The sequence below is a fragment of the Schistosoma haematobium genome, chromosome 1 (assembly GCF_000699445.3).
Source record: "Schistosoma haematobium chromosome 1, whole genome shotgun sequence".
NCBI lineage: Eukaryota > Metazoa > Platyhelminthes > Trematoda > Strigeidida > Schistosomatidae > Schistosoma > Schistosoma haematobium.
In genome coordinates this window covers 20,856,924-20,880,789 of record NC_067196.1, presented here as the reverse complement: position 1 = coordinate 20,880,789, position 23,866 = coordinate 20,856,924, and the positions used below count along the sequence as shown (strand labels likewise).

Sequence of the window (23,866 nt, the reverse complement as noted above, 5' to 3'; positions counted from 1 at the left end):
TAGAAATATTACTTCAGTTGTTACATGATGAAACAAACATGAATTCATTTTTACCCGTCACATGAATGATATGTTAAAAGTGTTTATTTATTTAAACATAACTATACAAATACATGCATGAAAACTTACAATATCTGTAAAAACGACTCCCCATTTCCAAACCAAATATTGTATATCAATACCCCCGAAACTAAAATATAGTGGAAAAAAGGACCAAGAAATACATATTTATCGGCATAGGGGCTTGAGGCAATTATTCAGTGCTACTGAGATTACAAACGGACCTAAGTTAGACAACTATTGAAAACCAGGAAGTACTTGCCAGCTTTTTCATCTTAATTTCGTAGTCGTGTCGGGTATATCTGACCCCTAATACAGTACGATAATCTTTTACCATGGGTATCTCTCTAGTTAGATGGCGATAAACCAAGAATACGGAGTACTCAATAATAAAACGTTAACACGTGGTGTTATTAGAAATTGTTATTTCTAACCACAGACAAAATACGAATTTGAATGATGTTCACAAGCGAATAAACAATTGAAATGAATAGTTCAGAATGTTGTCGATTATTCATGATGCATAAAAACAATAAAAATGCATAATGAAAATCTCAAAGATGCATTTAGCAATACACTACGCGAAGCTGTTACAATAGTACAGAAGTCCTGAGTAGTGAGCAACATCGCAAATTGATTAAAGTTAGATAAGTGCTTCGCCAGAAGTCAGCTTGGTGGTGTAAACGTTGAGCTCTAGATGCAAGACCTGAAGTTTGTAGGTTTGATTCCCGGTGGGATCGTAGGTACGCACTGCTGAGTCGTATGCTAGGACGAAACGGCCGTCCGATGTTTCATGGCTTTCAATGGTAATCTACATCAGGTACGTGCATCATTTCAATAAAATATACACTTATTTGCGTAAAATAATATACACTTATAGCACAAATATATAGATAAAAATAATTACGAAAAATTTGAGTTATTAAATGAAAGAAAAGGCAGTTGAAAGAAAATTAGGTAGTTCTTTGTATGAAATACATCGGCACCTTACACTAAACTCCATAAAGATGTTATTTTCCATGTAATACAAATCGAGATTGAAGGCTACTCGGGATGCCTGGTAATAAGATTGATAAGCATGTGAATAAATAAAATAAACACTATATGAAACTGATAAAAACATATTTATATTCTGGATATTGAAATCCCTGTCTTGATAATGTACGTTTTCAAAAGATGATTTATTTACAATCTGTATTGTACTTCAAATTGCTAACTGATGAAGTAAGATCCCCATGCTAAATGAAAAATCTAATTACATGATATTAAATGTTACACATATTTAGTACAAGCCATCAGTTGAATTATTATTACATTCTGCTGATAAACATCTACTGGAAAATACAACTGTAACCTTAAAGATGTGCAGTCTATTTTCATTTAGTTGAAGTAAAATGAATTCCGTTTTCGTCAGGGCAATGAGATATTTTCATCATTTGTGAGTGGCAGGTGCTAAGAATGACAAAACAAAAGTGGTTTTATAACCGTAGGGTTTACCACTCTAGTTACTTTATCTAACTTTATAAGATGACCAATAAAATCATGTGTTAACTAATTTCGTACAGATTTTTTTGCATAATTCACGTTAATTCTAATGGAATAAAATAAGTTGGATATAAAATTTTTTCGGAAACGTACATTTCATGTATTTATTTAGGCGAACAGAAGAAAAGATATAAGTACAGATCAGAGAGAAATTTCCAATCTACCTATAATATTTACGTATAAATCATCTTATATATAAAAATAGACGATGAGTAATAAAGACAAATGGAGATAGACAAGCATCCATACAGTACAACCAATAACCTTACTATTACTTATGAATAAGTCAGATAAGTTCATGTAATATTGCGTATCAATAAGTTGCTTTTCACAATACAGTTTTAAATTTAATTGATGTTTCAAGTACTTTAGGGGTCATTACAGTGTAGATAATTCATCTAAATTCTATCCAACAGCCAAAATCCAACCTTAAAATATTTTCTGGAGAAATAATTGTCTGTAACTTATCAACCAATACAACACTGGTTATGTCCAACTATGAATAATAATTAATCTCCATCTTGTTAAATGAAACTAAGTGCATAACTTTTATCAATCAATAATACCATAATTCATAGATGGATGAGGCCATTTCTACTAATATATCTTAACAGAAAAAAGACTTACAATTTCGACAGACTAGTCCCACCAGTTTCGGTATCAGAACTAACTTTATCCATACCCAAAAGTTTTGTAATTTCATCATAATCATATTGAATGGAATATTTATTACGAACTTTCTTTTTAACAAATTTATCCCAATACATTTGTGGGAATGATGGTGTTGATAAGACCAATTTATCCCAATGTGCACGTAAATTATCTTCAGCCGGTTGAGAAGAGATCCACATGCCTTCGAATTCAAGCATTCTACAAATTTCTTTTTCACGTTTAAATATTACGAGTGGAACCTTTAGAAAAAATAATGAAAAAGTGGTAAATAAGGAAAAATGGAAAAGAACTGTCTTTATATTAATTATCTGTAAAGATGTGTGGAAGCACTTCTTACAACTAGTACCGTACATACATTGAGTATTTTTGAGTAACGGTTTAGTGAGTAGATTGGTGTGTAGATAGTTTGAACAGATCTAAACAAAAATAGAACTCTCATTCGAAACTTTATATTCTACAGGCTACTCACCTGCTGGATGTATCGTTTCTTTAATCTATACAAGAACTGAGGTTTTAAAAATCTTATTTTCGGAATACCTTCCCTTTTGAAATTCGTTTCCATTGTTCAAAAATTTACTTAAATAACTCAGAAGCTTAGCTATTCAGGTGCTTTGTTGCTTCAGACAATAAACTCAATATCAAGTACTTTCCTATCGTCTCATATAAAAAACGACTTTCTCAAAATAAGTTCATCAGCAATAATCAAGACAGTGAGTTGGTAATAGAAAGACATAACGGACTTCACAATTTAAATGTCCTTACCAGGACATGAGATCAATTATTATAGTGGTCTTACATAATTGTTGAGACTTTCAATGTTCATCTAAGTGATACAAATGTACTGTGATAAATTCATTGTTCTACTAGAAGTTTAATTTGAACTGAACAAATTTCCAATGAGTCATAATAGTTTTATTCTATATATTCATGCTTGATTCAAAGAAAGTGGCATCGACTGGATCAGAAAATAATAGAAAATATTTCTTTATCTTATCGAAATTTTGTGGATGTATTTCTAGGATATATGTTCTTTAAACTCAAGTGATTTTGAGATATCTGGGTCGGATACACATATAATACGTTAGACCTAAAACAATAGTTAGTTATGATTCAAAAGTTATGCTTATGTTAACAATGTGCATGAATCAAAATATTTTTTCAACTTGTAAATTATTCTCGTCATATTTATATTAGTAGTCAAAAAGGCTTATTAGAGAGTGATTTAATTTGTAGTTAGTTTTTGTCACGGATTAACACTAACTCCTATACTATTAGGAAACAGAAAGCTTTGAATAAATATTTTTGCCTAGTATATGATTCATCAGCAGAACACGACAATGACCTCAGTAGAAAGAAAGAACTAGGACTTTCAAGTATAACAGTATAGCTTACGATTAGAGTATTGAAAAAATATTTTTGTGGAAATTGGTTTAATATTGCAATTTTTATAGTCGTCGTAGAATGATCTGAGTTGTAGTAACTGTCAACAACACAGTTTTATTATCGGTATTTGGTGTAAACAATCATAAAATTATCCAGTCAGTAAGTGATAATACATTCTTATTCTATAAAATAATACGTGCAATATACTGAATACTACAAAAACTGGACTCAAATAATTTTTGATTTTTCAACTCTGAACGAAAACAGTAGATAGGAATAGGAAAAAAGTGCTACTTTCATAAACACCTTTTTTACAAAAAATGAAAAATGTTCACAAGTTTATGAATAACCTTAGTAGTTTGAACCGTGCTGAAAAGATACAAAAACTGGTTGTCAGTTCATAATTAGCCTCATTAGCACCATAATCAGTGTCTACTGTTTTCTAAGTTTACAAAAATGTTGATTGATTAAAGTACTTTTTAGCTTTTTTCCCCAGCTTCTAGAGAATTATTCAATCAGTTATAGATATCTAAAATCATAAGCTAAATATATTAGATATAAAGCAATATTTGATAAATCACCTTTAAATAATAATATGCCACAAGTGTACTAAACGATAGTATAGAATGGACGGCAGCAAGTGTAGCTATGAGCGGACCAATATATGAAGATGTATCGCCTGATGAAACCCATTCAACTAACTCTTCATCAGTATCAGTGTCAATGCTATCATTTCCACCTAACTCATTACCAATAGCATCTTCATCACCTAAAACATTTGGACTGATCTGATTTACCTGAAAAAAGATGAACAGAAATAATAAAAAATTGTATAAATTTGAAAGAAAACGAGTAAATCTTTATATTTTTGGTGGTTGAAAGTAGAGTTTATCCTCAGTCCTGACAAAGTGGACTGTTCTTGTAAGATTTTAATATGTACTACTCAATGTCACAGTCAGAAATTTTACCACTAAGCATGCATAGTATTCGTAGCTATTTCTTAACTAGTTAGTGTCCATATTTTACTGTGTTTTGGTGGCCTTTAAGCTTATTCCCAGTAGTAACATTGAAAGATGATAGAATTATTACACTTAGGTTTGTAGTTCTGGAATATTTTAGAAAAGATATCAGGATTACTAATAATTTTTGTAGTTTACGAAACAAATTAAGAAACAGTGTAATCACATCAATTTCAAGAATTACATAAAATTCCCTTAAATTTGATTCATCAAAAGTAATTCTGTAAAACATTTTTTAGAGGCAACTGTTGATACTTCCTAATGCTATCCTGATTTGACCAATACAAATCATTATTTTATATTCTAGCTTTTATTAATTTTCTGTCTGGTTGTACTTCTATCAACATTTTGCTCAAGAGTAATATTAACTATCAGACACTTAGGTACACACAGAGAAAGACATTATTAACTATTCTATATATTTTAAGAACGTGTACAACTTTGAACTGGATAAGTGAGACTCTTTACAATGATCTAGACATTTTGTATGACTTTTAACTATATGTATCATCCTTATTTTCAGTCATCAGTCATTTTTATAGAAGGGAAAAATTGTTATTAATGAAAAAGGTTATCACAAAGCACAATACCTTGGAGAATAATAGGAGGAAGTTTATAACAAACGCCAATATCAGCGCACTAATTTTGAAACGATAAAAATTACTGGCAAAGAGTGAAATGACATAATTTCTTGTGTTGAATTTTGTTTTACATTCGTCTTCTTGTTTCTGACTCACCATTGGTGATGCTGGAGATGAAGTATTCATAACATTTGTAGGTACACGAGTTCCAGGTGGAGCAGAAGACGATGTTGATATTTTTTTCAAATTTGGACTAGTTAAATAATTTGGCGAAGCAATATTATTATTGTTGTTTTTCCAATTACCTGAAGGTTTAGCTGATTCAAAGGAAAAATAATTCATTCAAAACAAATTAATTTTAAATACAATTGTGTTCATTAGGTAAACTAATCCTAAAAGTATTATAAATAGTTGAACTAACTATTATGTCCAATAAGTAAGCGAATTGAGGCTATAATAATCCTCACTTTACAAAACGTAAGGCACGCTAACCCCAGTCAATATTAGTTAACGTTATTATGGCTTATGTTGAATATCTACCTAAAGATCTAGTTGAAAATATGACACTTTATATCTTTGGATGATATCTTAGTTATTTGTGATATAAAGGAGGATTTGAATTGTTTGTCAAATAAACTTGACACTTTTCAAAACCGCATCAATCTTTCATTTGAAGAGGAGAACAGTAAGCTCCCTTTCTTAGATATACTTACAAGTAGAAAAGAAGATGGTTAAGCTAAACCATCGGTTTTTAGAAAGGCAACTTGGATAGGCTAGCATCTTAGTTATCATAGTTATTTGTCAGTTCAACTTAAACGGAGTTTGATAAAGGGCCTGTCTAATAGGGGTGATCGTATCTGTACCAACACTACTATTGATGACAAAGTGAGGATACTGAACAAAATATTAGTAGAGAATCATTATCTCATAAAATTCATAACTAAATGAGGTTTCAGCATAGAACATTTTTAAGATAGAAAACGGTTTTCTACATCACTCTACCATTCAAGGGTGAGTCAAATAGTCTCGTGTTGAAACAAAGGCTGAAATCAATTTTTAGTAAAACGTACTATGCAGCAAAGGTCATTATTATTAAAAAACCGAGGACCCTGGTTCATCAAGATACCCAAAAACATGCACATGATTGAGTCACATCACTGTGTTTATTAATTCTCATGTGTGTGGCAACACATATATAAGGAGAAGTAGTCATGATTTGTTTGGTGTGTCTGAACATGTACCAAAATGGTTGCAAAGACAAATACACTAAACTTACTGTGGTAATAATGTTTTATTATCCAGTGTGGTGAGTTTAACGTTGTTTTTAGCATTATTTTCTTTGTTATATTTATTTCTTCTCACCTTCCATTTGTCTAGCTGACCTTTTAATTTTTCACATGTAAATGTCATTAACAAGTGTATGTATGATCAGACTGTTTGAAATGTATTGAGCTAATATATCACAAAGTTCTGATAATCTGCTTCATCCTATTACACTATCCAGATAATTTAGTACCTTTAATTAAATGTTGCTCGCATGAATTTTCGGTTATTGATGACCAATTTTGCTTGCCAGTACTTCAATCAATAATCTTATAAACCCAATTCAGAATTCGATGAGACTGTAATTTATGAACAAAATTTGAGCGACTCTAAAGTAACCTAGAGAATGTCCACGTACTTACCAGAGCTAAATGAGGTTTATAAACCTGTGATCATGATATACCGTTGGTGGTTAGGGTTAGGAATTAGATCTAAGGTTTTCATCCCAAAATGACATAAACTGAAATGCCAAAACGCCATTTAGCCAAATGGATGAATGAATTTCGCGCCAAAATCCAAGACTCGTTATCCTAAATCTGATTAGTTTGTCAACAAATTATGTTCTCGCCTACAGTTATTCGAAATTTTGTGCACACATTGTTAATTAACACTAGCAATCTAAGAAACCTATTTTTCATTGGATAACTTATATAGCTAGGGTGTGGAGAAAGCCACCCTCTGAATGACTGTAAGTATGTTGCACTACAAACTGAAACAAACGATATTACCATACTTTGCGGTGAAGTTTTATAAAACCACAATGTGTCATGCTATGCTGATCTGTATTTGGCTGATTAGAGTAAGATATGGTTGACCTATAATAAATGAAAGCAAATAAGCACTCATTTTTATTAAATGTTGGGACATTTTTAATATTGCGAGTTCCTTCTATTATCGATTTCTACTCGGGTTTTTAGTACATGGGTTGCATGTAACTGTGTTAAATAAAGTATTTTTTAAAACCTATGTTCTGGTTCGATACATTTAGTAGTGAGTAGCGTATATCGTTTATCTGTTTATCACGTGATCCAGTCTATATCTAGTACATCTAGTCTAGTGATTGTATGATCACTTTGTATCATGCCGTATTATTGTATTATCATGGTACATCGTGGGAACAGAAAAATCTTTTACCTGCTGTTATATAAAACTAAAAATGCTGTTAACAAACAACCTACGAGACATATCACCTCCAGATTTTTCATTTTCATGTGATAAATGTGTAGATTTTGCAGAATTCGTTATTGCATACTCTTCTTTTATGGTAGCTAAATGTACTGGATCTGCACGTTCAATTAATAATTGCTGATCTTCTGATAATAACCACCATGGCTGTTCCTAAAGAAAATATTTTTAAAAAGTTTAGTAATGATACATAAGTGACAAATTTCATAACATCAAAAGCATTTTGACGTTTTCGAAACTGGTAGTTAGAACAAGAAGAAACTTGTAAATAACATTATCAACTCTGTCTGGATGATGAGTAACTTGAAATGAGTAGTTTAGATTTGTGTTGAAAATGGTTGTTGTACATTGAATGTTTGTGAATTAAACCGTACGACATTAACAAGTACTAATACTATTTGGTGATCAACTTATTATTTAGTATGGTAGAGAACATGGAGTGGGGAACTCAGCATAAATTAACATCGGCTGAAGAATAACTGAAAAACAGGGCTTTATCAAATTTAGATTTTGAACAGTTTGTGCATTTTCATTAAGTCGGGTAAGCAGTAAAGGGAATTTACAGCTCGGGCAAAAGGCAGAGTAGAATAAAATAATTTCTTTTATGAATTGTTTTTATTTAGCCTAAATAACTCAGTGGATTTCATTTATTGTCTTGAAATATACAGTTGTTGTTTAATAGTTATCGCTTCAACTCTGTCTTCGAAAACATAGCCTAAAGTCAATAACTGTGTTTTAATTAACAAACTCAACAAATTAATTGTTTTCAACTATTCAGAAATATAGCAGTAGTAGAATTAATTATCATGAAGTATAGAAGATACTTACCGTATCGATTTCACTAGAATGATGTTGTATAGATCCTGTAATTGTCGCTACTTTTGAATATGAACTTCGATCAATTGACCATGGAATCATTGCGCGTACAGCTGAATTACAATATGTTAAAGATCTTTTCTGACTAATATCAGACGCAAGTGCAACTATAATATACCATAAGAGATGAAGTATATGTGATCCGAATCGCCCCACACAAATTAATAATCCAACAATTATACCGAGTATAGTCAACAGGATATCTGGTATTGTCATTTGACGTAATGTATTCCATGTAGAACACAATTGAGATGGTCGTACACAATGAAATATAACTGACAGTACATGTCCTATGAAAGCTAGGTGAGTTATTTCCAAAAGGCGATTAAATGCAGCAACCTTAAGTTGAAAAAATTAAGATTTTTAAAAAATGGACTTTCATGAGCAATCTTTGAAGTAAAATAAGGAAAAATAAAACAATCCAACATTTTCTCACCATTAATTAGTATATTTGTTTCATGGACAATTGTTAATTAAATAATTTATGACACATTGTGTTGATGAGGTTTTAAGTGATATAAATATTTTGGTAATGAAGGAAATGTAAATCGTTTTCTTATAAGATCAATTTTAATAAGTTATATGTGTATGATTTAGTTCTGTCTAGATAAGTTAGTTAAATAAGTATATGTTTAGCTTGACTCAATAAAATACAGTATTTATGTTTTCCTGAAATGGGTAGATGAATCTTGCATATAACTAATCTACATTAATCAGTGAATATGTTCTTTCAATTACTCCAGATAATATGATAACTAAAATTTTAATGTGAAACAAAACAACTAGCTAATCTAGCTGAAGTGATTGAAGAGTATTTAAGGGGGAATCTTGAAACTAAGTGGAAAAATAGTTGAAAGTCTATGCACATTGCTGGATTACAGAATAAGTTAGTACTATTTGTGGTTGTAGTAATAGTTGTATCAAAAATTAGAAAAAAAACAACTCACCCTATTCAAGGCTATGTCAGCTTCATCTCCATTAATTGACTGAGCATGCTGCATTTCAAATATGGTATCTTCACAGAAATTAACAAAACACTCTAATTTCTCTTTATCTCCACTTTCACCAACTACAGAATGTAAAAAGGACCTTTTAGATTCTTTAATTTGTGGTGCTTCCCATTGATCAATATGCTGTTGGCGTATTTCGAAGTAAACACGTTCAATTCGACCATTTGAACCGGTAATTTCTATTCTACCTAAATGTGGCTCGAATACGTCTAGTACTCCACGAGCTTTGTCAATTAATCTCTCCAATCTAGAGTGAAATGAAACAGTAAATAATAACGCAATAACCAATGTAACATTAACTATATATTTACTTTAAAGAAAAAGAGACTGAATCGCTAAGTAATCTACCGTATATGTTAAAAAAAGGTTTATTTATATTTTCTTTCATGATTCATTTGATAACTACTGATACTCTGTCACTAAAATATAGGCCAAAAGATAAACCTACGCGATTGGCCAAGATTTGACTTTATTTTCTGGGGAGAGAGAGACGCTATTAGCTGAAAATATAGCTTTATTTTCAAATGGGGAAAGACCCACATTTATGAATAAGTCTACATCTATTCTCGATTCGGTTTTAGTCAATAAGACTGTTTACAGTAACATTTTCCTCGCTCAGGGGGCTGGTTTGGGCTTAGTTATAGGAAAGTTTTTATACCATTATAAGATTTCAATAACTACAACATAACAACTATTGTATCGAACTAATGGCCATTATAGTTGAAAACTACTGAACGGTACTTAAACTGTGTATCTAGCGGTGTAGGTTTGAAAAGTAAAATTATCTTTGCATCAAAGACAAATATCTACTTAAAGAGTTTTAAGATAATTTTTGGAAGTTTGTCAGATATAAATCCCTGTCTCAACATTTTATTTATCAAAAACAGGTATCAATTAAACTAGTACAAACCATAAATCGTTCCTGTAGTTGGTCATTCTGGACCAGAACAAGTTAACATATGGTTGCAAACTATGTTAATGAATAATGTGCAATCAAGTTCTATACCCATCTCAATGTATGGATAACCTTACAGTCACGCATGTCAGCGTGTAGAAAAGACTATGAACAATGTGTTGATATAATACCATCATTATCCCTGGTATCCGCAAGGAACTTGAAATATTCTTGGTGAATTTTGTTCTTGTAGAATGGAAGATAAAATAAGCTTCATAGTAGTTATTGTGAAGTTAAAAAAAAACCAGATAAAAATGGAACTTGGCCATCTTATATGAGAAATCCGGTTGTGTCTATTTAAAATCATCAGTAAAAATAATTTACAGATAACTCTGTGTTGTGGACTTATTACAAATGATCTTGAAATTAACGTGAAGGATAACGGGGTATGATATACATGGAAATAATCTCATATTTTTATGATTTTTCACGGTTTATGATTAACTACTTTTGGTGATATTAAATCATATGAAGCAGATGGTCTAATTGTGAAGTTTTATCGTTGTTCTGGATAGCATTGCCAACTGATATTTTACTTAAACCTGAATACTATACTATCAGCTCAGAAAATTTAAACCGTTATTAAATATTTCTCTATTTAATCAATCTGGTTAACCAATAATAATCTAGAAAACATTAAAACTTTCTAATAGAAAATTATTATTTCTTCCATAAAATACAGTTATTTTTGTCAAATATCGATTTAATGGTTAACACATTAGCGATATTGTTGGAATATGGGAATGTAAAGAGGATGCTTCAATACAAACCTATTGGTAAATGTTTTTGTATAAGTAGTGGAATCCACAACTAAACAAAATTCAGTCTTGAATATCAACAACGAGATAATACAATCTCTTAGGATAAAATGTCATGATCCTTGAACAAGGTAGTAGCTAAAAGCACTCGTTAGTTTAGTGGACAACACATTGAAGTTTGAAACAATACGTACTAGAATCATGTTTCTTTGTAAACAAAAACACTAGGATACAGGAAGAAACGACAGATTGCCTAATTCTAGATACTTCAAATCATATGATGTCTACCAGATAAATAATTTCATTTGTCAACTATTCACGTTCAATAATATATTTAAGCTGTAAATGTAAAGAAAAAGAGCATTTTCAATCACTATGATATGTCAATATTCAAAAGAATAAAAGGAAGTTATTATGTATTGATGAAAGCCTACCTTGGATCAGATGGTACATGTTCGGACAAATTAGTCAATAATAAAGCTAAATTGAAACCAATATCTTCAGCCGGATTGTAGAAACGTTCTGTGAATTCTTTAAAATCAACTTTACCATCTGCATTATTATCAACACATGCAATGATATAGTTAATCTCCTCACTAGAATGCAAAAAAATAAACAAAAAACCCAATTAGTACATCGAATCATCGGTGATGTGAAGCATTCTGTTGACAGGTTTGTTGACCATTTATTTTTTTAAGAGTGTAAGGACTCAATCTTGTAGAAAGTCTCTATAAGTGATAACAAATAAGGTTGGAAAAGAGACCGTATTATAACTGAATTTAAAATAGTCAGTAATCAAGATAATTGTTATTAGTTAAAATCAATTAGCGATCCAAATTGTCTTTCAACTACGATGATTATTATTGAATGGTAGACCAAATCTCGTCTAGTTTTCAGTACTGATTAAATTCTGGTCATTATGTTGCAATATAGTTACCAGTCTAGGTGTTTTAACGAAGTGTGTAATATATATTGATGTTGGATGGTCGAAAGCAATCAGCAAGAAATCTTGGACTTATAATTCGTACCAAATAGCATCAGTCAGCACTGCAGCTCTAAAAACTAGCATGAAATGATATTACTTTCCACTCAGTGATTAGTCATTATACATATTACTTTTCTGTAAGACTCCATTCTCAGCCTGAACAATTAAATGATAAAGTCTCTGATAGTCAAACGGAGTAACTCATGTCCCAATGTCATAGGTGATTCATTTAGGGTCAGTTGTCAATAACTGTTAAACTGGTTGTATTATTTACTATGATTTCGTTTAGCTGTTGATTATTTATTGTTGGTCTTCCTGAACACCCTTGGAATCTTACTGAATGATAAATCACTTTCTCAGGACTAAAAAGCACGGTTGAAGAATGTTAATTTTATAACTTGATCTCATTTGTATTTAAATCAACCCATTTGGATAGCTTTGAAACACACTCATTTAATTTTCGGTATTTTTATTGAAGCAAATATAAATTGTCTGAATTTAAATGAAAAGGTTAATTTTAGGTCTCAATACTAATGGGCGATAGCCAAACCACCCAGCAATCAGGTCACTAAATATTAGGCAGTTTACTGATCTTTGTCAAGGTCAAAGACAACCAACGCGCATCAATCAATTGCACATTATGGATAAGAGCATGACGCAAAAGTCCTCTTTGTCTATTGTACCTTTTCTTAATAATACATTTCTGTAATAGAGTTGTTTGTGTTATGCGGTCATCAAAGTAACAGTAGTACCTGGATACGACGAAAGGGTAATCCGCGTTTGGCTTTAATCTCGAAGTGTCGCTTTGACGTCACGTCATTCCAGTCCAATTCGAGTAGTCTCTAGAGCATCCATATAGATCGCCTACGTTGGTGGTCTCCATTGCAACCTTCATGAAAGTTCAACAAGTAGATTTTTGAGTGATATGCCTTAACTTAGTTCATAGTGCAGTTTGAAGCTGAATTTACTATTTATTTTCATTAGCACTTCAAATATAGTGATTATCTTGATTCTTTCTTATGCTCCCCATTCTTTCATGTCACTATGAAGACAGAACCCAATTTAAACTGATATCAGGAAGTGAATTGTTGAACAATAGGTAGCTGTGAACACCTAATTTATCCCATCATGAGACTCTTTGGAAGTGTATGACGCTACAACGCCACGTGGAACTGAACCAATTACATCCAAATCACATGATGAACATGACATCATTGAGCTATTAAATATGTACTGGAGGTTTGAAATTTTCGAATTCAACTAATTCAAGATTTAATGTAATTACTATATAATGCAATCGATAATAATTATGTTCCAAAATGTTTCTATCAGTTTAGTGTTCGTACGATTTCCAAAAAAAATGGTCAAGTTCAACTGTCGGCTTATTATTGAGATCTTAAACCGATCAATGTCAGATTACCATTGAAAATCTGGAAGCACTGGGCTATTAATTAAGGTGTCTCTTTAATAAAATAAAATGAAACTATCTAATGCATTTCATACTCTACAAAACATGATCTATGCTATTGATGGAAATTAATTAAATAAATCTTAATTCACCATATCAATAATTTAGATGTCAAAATATTATTCTTAGTCTTCATGACAGATTAATGATTGTTAAACAATGTAATTTATCTCCGCTTATCCTGGAAATAAACACAATAAAATAATACAAGATCATAAGCTTCTTTTATATGGAGTATCACATATACCAAAAATATGTGTCAAAGCAAGATAAATAAGATGCGTTGGAATAAAATATTTTATTTTATAGATGGTTTGAGGTTGTCTGACCTAACGAAGAAAAGAAGTCTAGTAATATTTCATATCATTTCCTCTGTATTAATTAATAAGGAAACTAAGTTTGATATTTAACATAATAATAAGGACGTATGTTAAAACATCAACAATATATACTGCTTCATTATCCATGTATTTGAAAGTTAAAATACTTACGGTGAATAGGTTTTTTGTTGTTCTAAAGCTAATCGAAATTCTCTATGTGAAATCCAACCATCACCATTTACATCGAAAGCCTGTATATGAAAAAATGTAGACCAAATAATTGAATCATTACATTAAAAACTATCTCTTATTAGAGTTGAATAATTTGCTATGGTTAGCTGTAGTGAATTTTAATTACGCTGGTCATAAAAAACACAATTAGTTTGGATACATTTTTCACAATGGACTGATATGAATTGATAAGTTATTAATAAAGCTGAAGAGCTCACGCATTCTAGTTTGAGGCTTGTTAGCACTGTTCAAATTTTTTACATGATAGGTATATGCTTATGATTTGCACATTATAATTAGTGATGGTGCTACCTATAAACTCAAAAAGCAACTATCAAAATAGTACATTTTCACAAAATATTACTGTTTTTTACCCTTCTGTAAACAAAATGGTGCAGAAAACGTTTAGATAACAGAGCTGAAACAGTAACTCTGTTTATTAGATATCATTGTTAGAAAGAATTTAAATTATCCTTTCATTGAAGGAATTTTAATCAGTCTTTATCGTCATATGTACGCTCCGTGTGGATTGCGAGCTCTTAGTATGATGAAGTGCTCTTCCTAGATTTCACCACCAACCCATTTATTCTATACAAATCTGTTAACACTGAAAGATATAAAGTGAGTAATTGATGGGCGATGAATCACTTATCATAGGGCAAGTATATCATGGTAATGCTAAACTTTCGTATTTTGTACATATATAACGGTTTCAATTACTTTATATATGTTATGGGTACAGTTGTTAATTGATTATGTTTTGCAATCTTTTAGACTGACATATGAAGACTAAAACAGTGCTCCACTCAATCGCTTTAGTATTTTGCCCAGTCAGTAGTCATATAGCGAAGAAGCCAAAAAAATATGCGGTAAAACTTCGATATGTCTTTCTTCATTTCTTGTTCTATAGTTTCTCGGGACAATTTTCGATGGAAGGTATAATAATTATTCAGTATTACTATACGTTAGTTATGAACAGTTTTCACCTGCTCATAGTTCAATAGCTTCCTAAATAATCGTTTAATTAGATCATTAAAACACTATACGATTCTATCAAAATATTTCTATTCAGACATCACGAAATTCAGTAAAAGTAACGAATATTTCTAAACGAAATTCTGGATTAAAGTCATGAATTTAACTGTATATTATCAATATCCGTTAGTCATAGGAATTAGAGAATGTATAAAATGAACCAGATAGATTTAATTGTGCAATGGCTTTCATATAATTACCATAATAATAATATTTTAATATTATGAGATTGATGAGTATCCTTTATAATAGATCTAAATTATATACAATTTTCTAAGCATTCAGTATTAGAACTGAATATGTAATTAATAGATGGATTAAAATTTAACTATTTATCCGTGTATCAGATAACAGAAGAATATAATATTAGTGTGACTTCACAAAATCGATTAACCTAAAAAAGAACAAAGGTAAGAAACATACTTACTAAAAATGCTTCAGAAGTAGTAATCACTTTCATTCGAAGGAAAATATCGAAAAATCTGAGAATCATCTAGAAAAGCAGTAGAAAATAATTCAAATAAATTGATTAGCTCACAGAACAAATACATCTGAGAAGAGCTTAAATGATAAAATTACAAAGAGCAGTACTAAAATAATAAGTTCAAGTTCATAATACACATGAAAAAAAAACAAATTGTAGAGCGGATACAATTTTACATTGTAAATAATAATTGTTATCATCATTAAACTAAACAATATTTTTTAAAAAAAATAGCTGGGCTAACAATTATTGAAGCAGTTTCAATAAATACTCCATCAGTTATAGGTACATTAGTGCACTTACACACACTTATCCCGTACTGATTTCCAGTATACGTTGATTGATGAATGTTATGCTAAAGTGTTTGTTAAGTTTAACAAGTATTAAAAAAACTTTTTTAATGTAGACATAAAAGAAGTCATTAACTTTAATTCTGAATGACATCTACTAATCAAGATATGAAACATAATAATAAAATTTATTTATTCAGAATGACTATCTACACGAATTAGTAATCAGATAGGAAAAAAAACCATATTGACCACCATTTGAAAGCTGATTTGTGATAACAGCTTAATCATAGAGAGAAAAATCAGTTTCAGTCTAAATAGTTCAACGATTATCTCTACGTAATAAACACCTCTAAAAAGAATATGTAAGTTAATTTGCCCATACAAGCTAGAAACTGTGATTCTTGCACATTCGAACACCAAATTTCACAAAAACAATACAATAATTATATTCTTACTGAAAAAGACATGTCTTGTAACGTATTTGATAAATTCTAATTAACGAACAGGTTATAAGATAATTATGAATAAACTAGATAGAAGTGTATTTTAAAATCAAGTGACTTTATAACATTAGATTTTTATTTAAAATACAATTAGTCTGATATTTATTTTCATTAAAACCAATTCATATACATGTTATATCCCGGTACGAATAATGAATGGTAACTTTTGGGATCCATTTATGGACCAATACTATGAGTATATTTTTGTCGTGTAATTGTTATGTAACTAAACTGTTCATATTCATGTCCCTTTTACCATGAGGTTTATTTTGACCTATGAACTATTATTATACGATTTATCATTCTTGAGTTATGGCCTGTCTATTAATTACTATCTCCCTCATTCACAGTCACTTTTGGCCAAATATTGTACAAATGTTATTTTCTATCTTATGATGTGATGTGGTCTATTTGGTTGGTAATATAAACCCAGTATGTTTGAAACAAATGATTCATATCGTAGAGGCTGAGATTGGTGTTCTGGGCTAGCTGGCTGGGCTAGACAGGGAAGCAGGACCAATCAGGACTCTAGGTTGCTCGCACGTGTTTTATGCGTCACTGATTCGATCGATGATTCGCTGCTCTCTAATAGGTGTTATCGTTGCTTTGTCCAATATACAGGGCACACAGATTCACAAGTTATAACAGTACAATAAACTGATGAAAGCATCCAATATTGATAAAAGAAAGTTGTCGTTGACAAGATGAAGAATTCATGATAATTCGTAAATGAAAGGTTAGCAAATTTTCGTAAGTCGGTTATAAAAGAGATTACATTCAAAAATTTTATAGTCAAATGGAACGCAAGTTAAGTGGTCATCAAATCGATGGTTAAGATTTTAATATGATCACAAACAACACTTTGGTAACAAATTCAACTAATGAGGCCTGTCTGTATTTTAAAAAGATAGAGAGCACAAGTTTATTTATACTCGAGTAGCAGTTTTTTTAATGAGCCAGTTATGAGCAATAAGCTAAGATGTACGATTTGTAGTTAAATTTTTTGATCACTTGTCCAAATAATAAAGATTTTTCAAAAATTAAGGCATAAATTTATTTATTTACTGGTAAATCAGTTTCTAAGTATTGTACGCAGAGATAAGTTAAGAAATATTAATACGAATATAATAATGATAAATACCTCAACATTAGCCGAAGATTCAATTAATGTATCAACCATTTGTTTAGCAATTGGCCCATTGACAACATTTCCTTCAAGCATAGATAACAGCATAATCATCAATTCTTTTTGTAAATTGAGAAATTCTCGTAATAAATCTAACTGATCAGGATCACGACTTAATTTATCTTGCATTTGTGCTGAAACATAAATAAATCCAGCTACAGCATCCCATAAACGACTATGGGCTAGTGCTAGTTGATTTCCAATACATGGACCCTTTTAACATTTCAGAAAAACAAAAAAAGCATTAAGTGTTTTATGTATTAAAAGTATCAAGTTTTTAAATAACAACACCTGGTGTAATTGATTAATAATAAAATGTTCATGATCATACTCTAGTGAACGAAGACTTCATTAAACACTTCATTTGCAAATCATCCATCAATTGTCTTTTACATCCTTCATGATCTTTCCAATCCTCAATTATTTTGTGTTTCCCTTTTCTGTTTTCTTCAGTTCAATCTTCACATCTTTCCGCAGCCAGGCATTCCATTTCTGATTGATGTTACATACTATTTATGTCTGTTGACACAAGCAGAATACACCACAGTACCAGTACCCTGTATATCGATATTGCATTAAATTATAACCGACTGAAATATCGTCGTCATTGTGGTGATTTATTTCTTTGAAATTAGTAGGCAAATAAACGGTTTAATCAAAGGTAGATGATGAACTAGCTTACAGAGTTTTCATAGATCAGATATGACACGACAGAATTTCATAGAAGTCGAACATTCTTTGACTACCTCTGCGAAAATCATAATAATTTACCAATTCAAAATGGTAATGCTGAGGTTAAGTTGACTCGTGAAACCGATAAGTATAGAGTATTATAAGATAATATCTGGTTAGTACTGAAATATAATTTTTATACATTCATGTAGTTGAAGAAAATACTAATCGAAAAACTTGAGGATTATTGATTACATTATTGTTATTCGCTCCGGTAAATTGTTTCTCTTTTAGTAATAAGACAGAAATGTTAGACAACGTGAAGCGTAGAACTGTTAGTAAAAATTAGGATATAACAGTTTTAAATCAAATTTAGGGATATTAATCATTGCAATATTAATTTCCTTTTCAACTAGACACTAATTTCCAATAGTCTTCATCATCCAAAAATTATGTAATGATTGATCAACGTTTCTTATTGTTTTTTATAAACTTTACAAGAAAATGATAAGACTTCTTGGATAAATATCGTAAATTGTAAGAATTAGAGTTTTATACTAATAAATAGTTTATTAAATTAACTATATTATCAAGTCAAGACAATAATATAGATGTCTTGCAATTAATTATAAAAATGATTCTTCGATGAGTTAACTAAAAGTATTACACATTTAGCATTCATTTTAAAATTTATGATGAATTAATAAGGAAGACAAAAAGGCTCAGACCTTTATCTGCTAAACAGGTTGAATATAAATTATTGTTAAATTACTTAATTATTGGTGAGTTACTTGAGTAGTTTTCGTAAACGGAACATACCCACTAAGACATTAAATAGGAAAGATTAGTTCAGCGAAGAGTTCTTTTTGGCGAATTCATTTTCGAGGCCATACAATCTCAAATATATATACTTATTTTACGGGACGATAATAATTATAGTAATACTGGTAATAAACTTCTGTTAGGCATGGTGACAGTGAGGTTAAATAAAGGTATTGAAAAATTTACCTGCTCATGTGGAGCTAGGTATATAGGTCGTTCGATACGTACTTTATCTAAAAGAATTCAAGAACATTATCCAGCATGGCTAAGAAAAGGAGGAAACGGCTCAAAAAGGAGTTCAATAATCGAATCCCTTGTGAACACAGGTCACTCATTCAAGACTGACTCTGCGTTCAAATTCATCTACAAGATAAGTAGAAGTCTTCCAAAGACAATTAGATTGTATCTTCTTTGCATTGCCGAAGCAATAGCCATACATCTGGAAAAACCAGAATTGTGTGTGCAAAAGAGATTTGTACAACGTCTTCTTCTACCATAATCTTAATATCTTATAATTTTTTTCTTCCTTTACTTTCTTTCTTCATACTCTTCTTCCTTTAAAGCCATCTGCTTCATCTTCCATCTTCCCCCTAAATCTTCTACCCCCAACTGGCTTATTTCTGTTTCTTCGATCCTCCTGATTACATTTAATCTCAATTTCAACATTTTATTTTATCGTGCTGAGCCATTCTTTTCCCAATGATAATTTCGCTATCTATCATTTGATGAATACTTAAGCCATTAACAATCAAACGTTATTAAACTTTCATTGTTTTAAATTTTTTTAATATCTTTGTTTATTTTACCTCACTGTCACCATGCCTAACAGAAGTTTATTATCAGTATTACTATAATTATTATCATCCCGTAAAATAAGTATATATATATTTGCGATTGTACGGCTTTGAAGATGAATTTGCCAAAAGAGAACTCTTCGCTGAAATAATCTTCCTTCTTTAAATAGTTTTGTCAAACCACCAGTGATAAATAATAGAAGTACTGATAGTATAGAATCTCTTGTGGAGATTGACCAATTTGTAATTTACGCCATATAATGAATTTAGCTAGACAAACAACAGAAACCAGAAAGCAATGAACAGCTTGCCGCAATACATGGTGTCAGTTTCTAAATCTGGTCAGATCGTGTTTGCACACTATTGATAAGGCATGTTAGGAAGAAGCGACCATTCAGAGATTATTTGCACGGACAGGCCTTATTACGGGTAAGTAAAAGATAGGGAAACGTCATTTACATCTAAAGCGAGTCATTGGGTTAATTGTATAGACAGAGTATAGAGAGAAGAAATGCACATCTTTTGTGGATGTTTAGATTAGCTTATTCATACAAATTTATGTGGCCTTAGCTCTACGTTGTGTAAAAGGTAGGTTTAATTGGGTTTGATAGGTGACCTTAAAAAGTATCCTTCATCAGTGTCTATCTTGAAATACGAATACATGCCAGAAGCTTGGTATTATTCCAATTTGTCCCTCTCTTAACCACAAAGTCTAACGTTCAAATGTCCCTTAACAAACTTCCCCAATCACTACGTTTAATGTTTAATTAGTTCTATTGTTCTTATCTGTTGTTTACACATGACTAATAGAGTTCATCCATGTAGGGTGCAAGACAGTTGTTCATCGAAGGCAACGGAAGTTGATCGAGCAATAAAGCTAGTTAACTGAAGTTAACTATGTACACCTTTTGATCCTGGCTCATCAGTTTTGAGATTAAGCCCACGCTATGAGAGCCAAAGATCCTAGGTTCAATCACTTGTGTTGGGGTCCTAGATGTGTTCTGTAGAAGAGTCCCATGTTAGGATCAATGCTATATGGTTTTCAGTGTTTGTCTTACTAAGATCGGTCCGCTATCTGAGATAAAAATTTAACAAAAAAATGTGTCACACCGTTTCGTCTGTATTCTTTCCTTCTTCAAACAACTAGTTGAAACATACTTGTATATATTCGGTTAAACTACGAAACACTTGTTTGCCAATTTTGATAGCGCGAACAAAACTATTTTTGCCTGATTCATCAATTGTATCTTTATTGGAATAATGCCAATAGAAATCCATAATGGATTCTTGTAATCGTAATAAATAATCAACTGTCGAGATAATCAGATTCACGGATACAGTATTACCAGCTTGTGTACGTAGATAATCTTGAAAGGCTGTACAAAATAAATGATGAAGAAATCTTTGAGAAGTAAATTCACAGTAATACTAGCGAAAATGAATGATATGTATTTTACTAAATATCAGGTGATATTATAAAAACAATTTCATTACATCTATCTCAAGAGTAAGGATGATATTTGACTTACACTTGTTCAGTGGACAGAGAATCATTTGTATTCCATTTACCGAGTAATAATCAAAAAAAGTACATTGTAAACGGTAAATAACTATAACAGAATTATGACTTGCATCAAAACTTACTGAACGGTAGTAATAATAGCAAAATCCGAGGAAAGTAGTCAATGAATAGAATTAATTTTTAAATAAAGACAAATGGAAAATGAGTAAGTGACCAAAATGAAACAGAAAAAGAATAAGTACATTTTCAAGATTGAGGAACATGCTCAGAACCCGATTAGTAAAGTGAAATATTTCTGGGTTTACTTTGATCAACTAGTTGCTTAGATGTAACAGAACAATAAAACATAATTTCATTACTGTCTGTGACTTGACGAGGGACCCAACCAAAGATATTAAAGTAGCGTGATGAACAGTTGGTCTTTTTACTATTGAGTCAGAAAAAACCGTTCACATTTTCGACTTAAGTCAATTTAGAAGATTGTATTGTCGGTATCCAATATCTTCATGATGAATTAGCGTCTTATTTCCCTTTGGCTAATTCTAAAGATTACTGAGTCCCATTAATGATTCAGAATATCCCTTTTGAAGCTAGTTATAAATTAACCCCTAATCAAATGTGAATACTTTTGTGCACTATCAAGTTAATCTTCATTAATGGCGTCAACTAGCTACGAAAAATCAGCTTTAAAACGTACAAAATTTCCAAAAAAAATGTCCACTGAAATAATGATGGTAATATTGATACATATATTACATCATGGCTGAATTAAGGATAAGAGTATGTGTATCTTATTTATTTATCACTATAACTTGAAGACTGGAATACCAAATTATTATAAAATAATTAATTTTACAATATTTTTTCAGTAGAAATATTCAATATTATTAAATTACTTACCTAGATTATGTCCTTCACATAGTAACTGTAAAAATCGAAATATTTTACAAGTGAAATCAGCATCATATAAGTTAGTTATTCCTTCCATGTCAGACAGACCAACAGCTAATCCTTCAGCTTTATTACATCTAAATAACAGTATATTAATAAAAGAACAGTCAAATTAAGCAATTATTAGTAAATATGGCTCGTAAAAAAATGTTGGATGTTACTGAGATCACTACTCGACTTAAGTTTGATAACCATTCATTGAAGTTAGGGATGTCGACCACTAGATATCTCCCCATTGGTCTACATTTTAAGCTATCATCACGAGATCTGGAGGTCACGGGTTCGATCCCAGTGAGGTTGTGTTTTGTCACTGGCGAGAAGTCCAATGCTTGGATAAACAGGCTGCCAAGTACTTTCTGATTCTCAATGGTTGTCTGACTTACGTCACTTTGCGACCTTAATAAAAATCAAACAATATTTAATTGCAAAAATAATGACGTAATTTCTGTTCTGTGCTTTGTGGAAGATAACTGTTATATCCTAGTGGATATTAAATTACAGATGGTTTCCGAGGACTATTAATGGACCAATATTCTATAAATATTCTTATCGTATAATTATTCAATAGTTAGATTATGCGTATTTATATCCTTCTTATTATAAGCTTCATTTTGACCTATAATTTATTATTATACGATTTACTGTCCCTAAATTATGCTCAGTTTATTAACTACTGCCTTCCACGTTCACAGCCACTTTTTGGCTTAATTGTGTACAAAAGTTATTTCCTATTTTATGGTGCGTTGCGGTCTGTTTGCTTGATATATAAACACAGTATGTTTGAAATATATGATCCGCATATTGGAAGCTGGTATTGTTGTTCTGGACTCAAGTGGACGGGCTAGGCGGACATAGGACCAATAAGGATGCTAGGCTGCTCATTCCGGTCGAACGTCATTGGTTTTGGCACAGTGCGAAGATTGTATAAGTCGTATTTTGATTGGTGGATAAATCACGTGATAAAAAGTCGGACATAAAGTCATAACAATAATTTATTAATAAACAAAAAGCTATATAGAAATAAATACTTATTATTTTTTACTTCAAACGCCTAACGCGTTGTCCACTGATCTACTAAGTACATACAGCAAATGACATGTTCAACGGTTATCCATTTCATTCAACTTAAAGCGGTCCGAATTATTTCGTTGTTGATAACACGTACTTAAATTTCATCGGTGTTTGTTTGTATATATGCATCCCTTAAGAATTGCTTCGATAAACACATTATGA

General features: G+C 31.1%; 1 protein-coding gene across 1 annotated transcript in view; it reads right to left on the bottom strand.

Moving 5' to 3' along the window:
* Positions 1 to 23,866, bottom strand: part of RYR3 (Ryanodine receptor 3) — a gene marked incomplete at both ends in the record, with an annotated part of 166,077 nt that overhangs the window by 9,367 nt on the left and 132,844 nt on the right. The window contains 13 exons of the mRNA XM_012937167.2: positions 130 to 190; positions 2,233 to 2,516; positions 4,242 to 4,457; positions 5,270 to 5,577; positions 7,762 to 7,921; positions 8,597 to 8,983; positions 9,592 to 9,901; positions 11,802 to 11,963; positions 14,312 to 14,391; positions 15,834 to 15,899; positions 17,828 to 18,085; positions 21,319 to 21,536; positions 22,583 to 22,710. Of these exons, the coding sequence (XP_012792621.2) occupies positions 130 to 190; positions 2,233 to 2,516; positions 4,242 to 4,457; positions 5,270 to 5,577; positions 7,762 to 7,921; positions 8,597 to 8,983; positions 9,592 to 9,901; positions 11,802 to 11,963; positions 14,312 to 14,391; positions 15,834 to 15,899; positions 17,828 to 18,085; positions 21,319 to 21,536; positions 22,583 to 22,710 (2,638 nt within the window). The remainder of the gene's footprint in view (positions 1 to 129; positions 191 to 2,232; positions 2,517 to 4,241; positions 4,458 to 5,269; positions 5,578 to 7,761; positions 7,922 to 8,596; positions 8,984 to 9,591; positions 9,902 to 11,801; positions 11,964 to 14,311; positions 14,392 to 15,833; positions 15,900 to 17,827; positions 18,086 to 21,318; positions 21,537 to 22,582; positions 22,711 to 23,866) is intronic.